Genomic DNA, 6,000 nt, shown 5'->3' with positions numbered 1-6,000 from the left:
TCTCCCTTCTCAGTAGACTATACCAAACCGTGTGGCAACAAGGGTATAAAGTTCTTCTTTTGAGCTTGACTATTTCACGGTCATAACTTAAATTTAATTAGCGTACTGTTTTCACAGAAAAAAAAAAATATTTCAAAAGATGAAGGAAAATGTTATATGAAATAAGACCCCTTAAACTGCATATTACTTCTGACCAAGTTTTAGGACTAGTTTTTCACGAAATTGTAATGGGGAACTTTTAAGGCATGATTTTCATAGAACATTCTGAGTAACACACAATAACAAAGACTTCACCTGATAAAACTTTCAGTATTTTATTCATTTGTACATCTCCATCCCCTTGTTCCCCCCTGAAAGTAAACATGATCATACAGATGATAAGTACTTCTAATATATATTTTTGACAGTTTTACAGCCCCTGTACAAGAGCATGGATTTCATGGAGTTCACATCTACATCAGCAACATCAGTTTCTTTGTCCGAGGAACCGAGAACAAGCATATATGGAATGGGGTGCTGAGAGAGAGAGAGAGAGAGAGAGAGAGAGAGAGAGAGAGAGAGAGAGAGAGAGAGAGAGAGAGAGAGAGAGAGAGAGAGAGAGAGAGAGAGAGAGAGAGAGAGAGAGAGAGAGAGAGAGAGAGAGAGAGAGAGAGAGAGAGAGAGAGAGAGAGAGAGAGAGAGAGAGAGAGAGAGAGAGAGAGAGAGAGAGAGAGAGAGAGAGAGAGAGAGAGAGAGAGAGAGAGAGAGAGAGAGAGAGAGAGTAGGGCTTTGGGTTAACAGACAATGAATGAAGGCATATACAGAAGCAGCTCCATCAGGATCAACTATGTACAATACAAACCAATCATACAAATTAGGCTCTAGGATATAGAATTCATTACATTACAGTGTATTATAAGTGACAATGAGCAAGCCCTCCAACCATTCCTGGATCTTATTAAACTACAGGAGACAGCTTGGGCTGAACAATCCGCAATTTATACAGTACAGCTTCTTTGTAATAGGTAGAAAACATGCCTGTAGTTAAGGCCTGTTCATAACCAGCAGAACAAAGCCATTCTCCTCATCTTTGGGCCTTTGGGCTGGGAGGAATTACTCAAGAACGTATAGGGACTCCAGGGGTGTTCAAAAGTTTGCAGGTGGAGGGAACATTGAGATTCTGGTCACGAATAATTCTCCAGTGACATCGCTTCTGAGGCGAACTACCATCTAAAAATAAAAGTCCTACTGTATCTACACCCTCGTGGCCTCTTGGCAGTTCTAAGAAACATATGTACTTGTACAAATGAACTAATTAAACAAATATTCTGAGAAACCAAACACTTACACATTTCTAAATTAAAACAGAACATTACAGGACAGAATCATGAGTTTACATGGTCATACAAGCAACACCCCAGTGGTCAAATAATATCCTAATAACATTAAAAGATATAAACAATAAATTAATAATAATAAGTGCAGTAACTTAAAGGACACCAATTGATCAAACAAAAGCACTCAAATGAAAGTGCAAACAGCCAAATTCTTCTCTTGTCAAGTTGTTTTAATAGATCCGGGCCATGAAAGCATGGTATGGACGGTACGGGAACATGTATTTGTTGTGGATGGGGAGAGAGCTCCATCCTTTGCCTCTCGTTGTCCTTCATGTAGGTGATGTCAGCAGCAACCTTCAGCCAGAGGGGAAGTAAGGAGTATCACTATGGTAGTTATAATCTGGGCAGACTTTCTGCACTAGCTTGTAGTCGGTGCTGTAGAAGGAGATGTAAATGCAAATGACTTTGAAGGGCTTCGAGCAGAGCCAGGACACGTGGCTTTGCGTCTGCTCCTGGTAACATGTCTTGGACGGGTCGAAGTTGCAGAGCGTGTTTTTGGAGCCCCTCTCCACCTTCTCGTACTCGATCCGGCAGTTGAAGGACTTGGAATCCTTGGCGTCGATGACCGACTGCTGGGCCGTCAAGTCAAACTCGACGATTTTGGTGGGCGGGACCAGGCTGACGGACACATTGCCCTGGCCTGTGGAGTTATGGCGGAAGTAGACGCTGAAGGTGCCGTTGCCGTGATCGACGATCTTGCCTGTGATCAAGAGGTTGAGCTTGACCGTTTTGATGTTAGAGTGGAAATCTCCCCAGCCGAACATTTTCTTGAACTTGCCCGTCTTTACCATCGGCCGCCGTTTGGCTCGAGGCCTAGAGTCCTGCAGGTCCGTGGTATTCCTCAGCCAGTCCCACAGGTCCTGCTCTGAGTAAGGCTCTGGAGTGTCATAGTGCAGGTCCAGGGCTGTTGCGTTTTCCTTCCCATGGAGAGTCTGTGATAGAAGTCGACTGATGGACAAGTCCTTACTGCTTTCTGTCCATATATGCTTTAGTGTCGACTTGGGGCTCCCTGATTTGAGCAGCTCCGACTTCCCCGGGATAGAACCGTGGGCAGTTGAAACCTAAGAAAGCAAGATGGAGAGGACATTATTGAGCCGTCTTAACCTTAAAGAGCTACAGAAGACAATAATGCAAAGCAAGTGAGCATTTCATCCCGTGCCGCCTGACAGGAAAAAGGAATTAAGTGGATATTACTCTTGATTCGGGAGATATTGACCCCCTCACCCCCCCACAATCATGTAGTCTCCTACTCAACAGACAGATCAAATGGATTAGGATGAGGGGGGAAAAAAGATAATCGATCAAGCCCGCAAGCTTCAATTTGCAACGTTGTTAGCTGACAGGAGCCATCAGGGAATTAGAACGAAGCGAGGCGAATGAGAAAAAAAGAATGCAGCGATCAAACTCGTCACGTCGTGCGGTTGGGGAGGGCATCTCCGCCAGCCCTCCCTGATAATACCGGTGACTATTCTTTGAGTAAAGAGCAGACTATTAACCAGCCAGTGCTCCTTGAATTGATGATTGATGAACCACTGGGTTCTCTCCATTTAGTGCAGATGAGTGGAATTAGGTCCATACAGGGCCTGGCGGAGCGCCGTGACATTGATTGCCTGATTTCTACTGTAAGACCTGACAGCAGATCCGTCTTGCGGTGGTTTTTGCATCTCGAGGGCTACCCCTGGGATCGATAGTTAGAAAATAAGGTCTCGCTACCAATCTGCCCGACCCTTCGGACAGAATTGCCTCACAGCACATGCAAAGCGTGAGGGAGATGCAGGTCCATTTTAAACACAGCGCTGGGTGGGAGCGAGGCCACGTGGCTCACTTAAGGATTTCACATTGCGAACCTGAAAGGTAATCAATATGTGTCTTGAAGGGTGGTGCAAAATGCAAATTAAGAAAAGTTTAACTTAAAAACTTGGGAATTTGCTTGATAGTGGTCTGCTCATGCTCAGTACTCACATAAAATGTTTTTTTTTAATTTTTTTTTATAAATGAATAAAAGCACACAACTCAACATTCACCTGACAAGCATCCACACTAGTGGTGAAGAACCTTTGGAGGAGAGTTCAGATATGAAATTAAGGAACATTACTCTTTCTCATGTATGGAATAAGAGGCCTCGCCCTGTGCTAAATGAGAGTAATGTTTTACACTCTGGGTGCATGATTAAAGACAGAGTTATTATTTATTAATGGTTGATTGCTAAAGGGGCAATACAAACATTCCAAGGCTGAACAAGTTTCAAGGAGCTTTTTGTGTGAAGTTCAGTGCAGCCTGACCGACTGGGAGGGCACTTGCATTAATAAATGGATCTTTATAGAGCTTGTTTTAACAAAATGTTGAGGGGAAAAACTTGTATTCATGTTTATGTATTCATCATCCAATGCATTATAAGCTACGTAACATACAGACAGGATACAGTCAGCTAGTAAAAAATAATAATAATAATATAATGGTTTTCAAATGTAATTCAGTTTTCTGTACTTTATTTTTATATTTTATATTTATTTCTCATTTCTATTCTTTATTTTTATAGTTAATACTATTCTGTGACACTCATTCAGTATGTTTTTTGCAAAGTTTTACATACTGCGCTTTATCAGAGTGATCACAATGTATTGTACCAACCTGAAGGGATTTATTTGTGATAATGACTGATTAACCTGCTTATTATAAAGCTCTTACATTAATTTTAAAACAAAAAGCCAGTTAAATGTTTTTTTTTTTATGAACACTTTTTGTTATTCGGGTTGAAACTCAATGACAGAAGTGGTCTAGATATAAAAAAAATGACATACATAGTTTGTGGAAGTCTCAGGACCAAAAAATGTTCATCCAATCATTACATTCGGTCCGAATGCAATGATTGGATGTCCAACATGCCTGTCAGCGTATTTATTTTCATACCACAGCGCATCATATGTCATCAGCGCATTCATTAAGGCTATGGAGAGTTGTAGACAGTTGTTGAGCACCGCAAACAAACAGCAGACGTTTTTTACAGTTCCTCCTGAACCAAAACACAAGCTTATACTGCATTCATGCCAGGTCCCGAACGTAATTTAGAGGCGGCAACCTGTGACGTTCTACTCAGAGCTGTTCACGTCCTCAGACTCGGATTTATGCGATTCTGTTTTAATATCAAAGTCGAAATGAATCTGCAGCAGTCAGGTGGTACAAGTAAAAGCTCTGTCAGTTGTTTACATTCATTATTATTGTAATGTTATGTGCTTTGAGACATGAGGTAATTTAACGCCGTCTCTCGTGACGCTTTGCTGAATCTGCTCTGGCTGTGCACGTTCATGTGTTTTGGAGGAGGCATGGGTTTGCAGACGGTCTGAAGGGAGGGTGCAAGGGATCTCATTCTTTCAAAGCTAGCTTGTTATTGCTAGCCTCTCTGAAATTGCCTAACCTACCTTTAAATCCAAATACTTCCATTCAACAACTGTAAAACAGGCCTGGCTTAAGTGTCCAACTCTTTGCCTATGGCTAGTCTGTGTCTGTCCACCTTTGGCGACCTTAAAAAGCTCACACGTGGACAGCACAAACACCAAAACACTGTCCAGGAGTCAGTTCTCCGGGGCACAACGCCTGCACACATAGCGGATGTCTGAATGCGAGCCTCGGTCTGTCCAGTCTGTCTTGCCATGATGGGCTGGGATCCAGCCCGACTGCTGGAGCTTTACAGAGCCAGCTGCAGCGCTCACCTGAGGCAACAGTGCATCTGGTAAACACATTCGAGGGGGAGTCACGGCCAAGGCCTTCCCACCTCACCCACTGACAGCCAGCCAGCCAGGCACAAACAGCTGGACTCCCCCAGGCACTGCACAGCATCAGGTCAGCAAGAGCAGCGTGTGTACATGAATCTGTGTGCCTGGTGTGAGTCTTAATGAGCCTGCCTGCTTTAAAAACTTCAAGTTAGACAGAATGGATCAAATTGGCTACTTTATCCCAACAGCAAGCCAAACTACATCAAACATTATAAAAATGAAAAGGCTTTTACAAATGCAAAAACTTTCATTCAATACAGTAGTCAGGACATATGTGACCCTGGACCACAAAACCAGTCTTATGGGTAATTTTTTTTTAATTGAGATTTATACATCATCTGAAAGCAGAAAACATAATCTTTCCATTGATGTATGGTTTGTTAGGATAGGACAATATTTGAAAATCTGGAATCTGAGGGTGCAGAAAATTTGAAATATTGAGAAAATCGCCTTTAAAGTTGTCCATTTCTATTGGCGATAGTGCTGCATCCATTCACAAAAATAAATGTTTTATATATTTAAGGTGGGAAATTTACAAAATATCTTCATGGAACATGATCTTTACTTAATATCCTGATGATTTTTGGCATAAAAGAAAAATCGATAATTTTGACCCATACAATGTTTTGTTGGCTATTGCCACAAATATACCCGTGCAACATGAGACTGGTTTTGTGATCCAGGGTCACATATTGTGCATTATAACTGGGGATGTGTAAAATGACATTTTAAAAATCAACCACTTAGTGGGTTGAGTGAATGGCTATTTTGGACACAGCATCTAAAAAACACAAAAGCTATGGTGGGACACTCAAAAAAAAAAAAAAAAAAAAAACAATGCAATATGTGAT

At 41.9% G+C, this 6,000-nt stretch overlaps 1 protein-coding gene across 1 annotated transcript in view; it reads right to left on the bottom strand.

Annotated features, from left to right (window-relative positions):
• Positions 1-1,672: 1,672 nt before the first annotated feature.
• nxph1 (neurexophilin 1) overlaps positions 1,673-6,000 on the bottom strand; it is a gene marked incomplete at both ends in the record, with an annotated part of 32,451 nt that continues 28,123 nt past the window's right edge. The window contains one exon of the mRNA XM_081375978.1: positions 1,673-2,437. Within this exon, the coding sequence (XP_081232104.1) occupies positions 1,673-2,437 (765 nt within the window). The remainder of the gene's footprint in view (positions 2,438-6,000) is intronic.

Source organism: Scardinius erythrophthalmus, assembly GCF_964197995.2.
Source record: "Scardinius erythrophthalmus genome assembly, chromosome: 10".
In the NCBI taxonomy this organism is placed as follows: domain Eukaryota; kingdom Metazoa; phylum Chordata; class Actinopteri; order Cypriniformes; family Leuciscidae; genus Scardinius; species Scardinius erythrophthalmus.
Note: the sequence above shows the minus strand (reverse complement) of the source record. Positions and strands in the feature narration are given on the sequence as shown.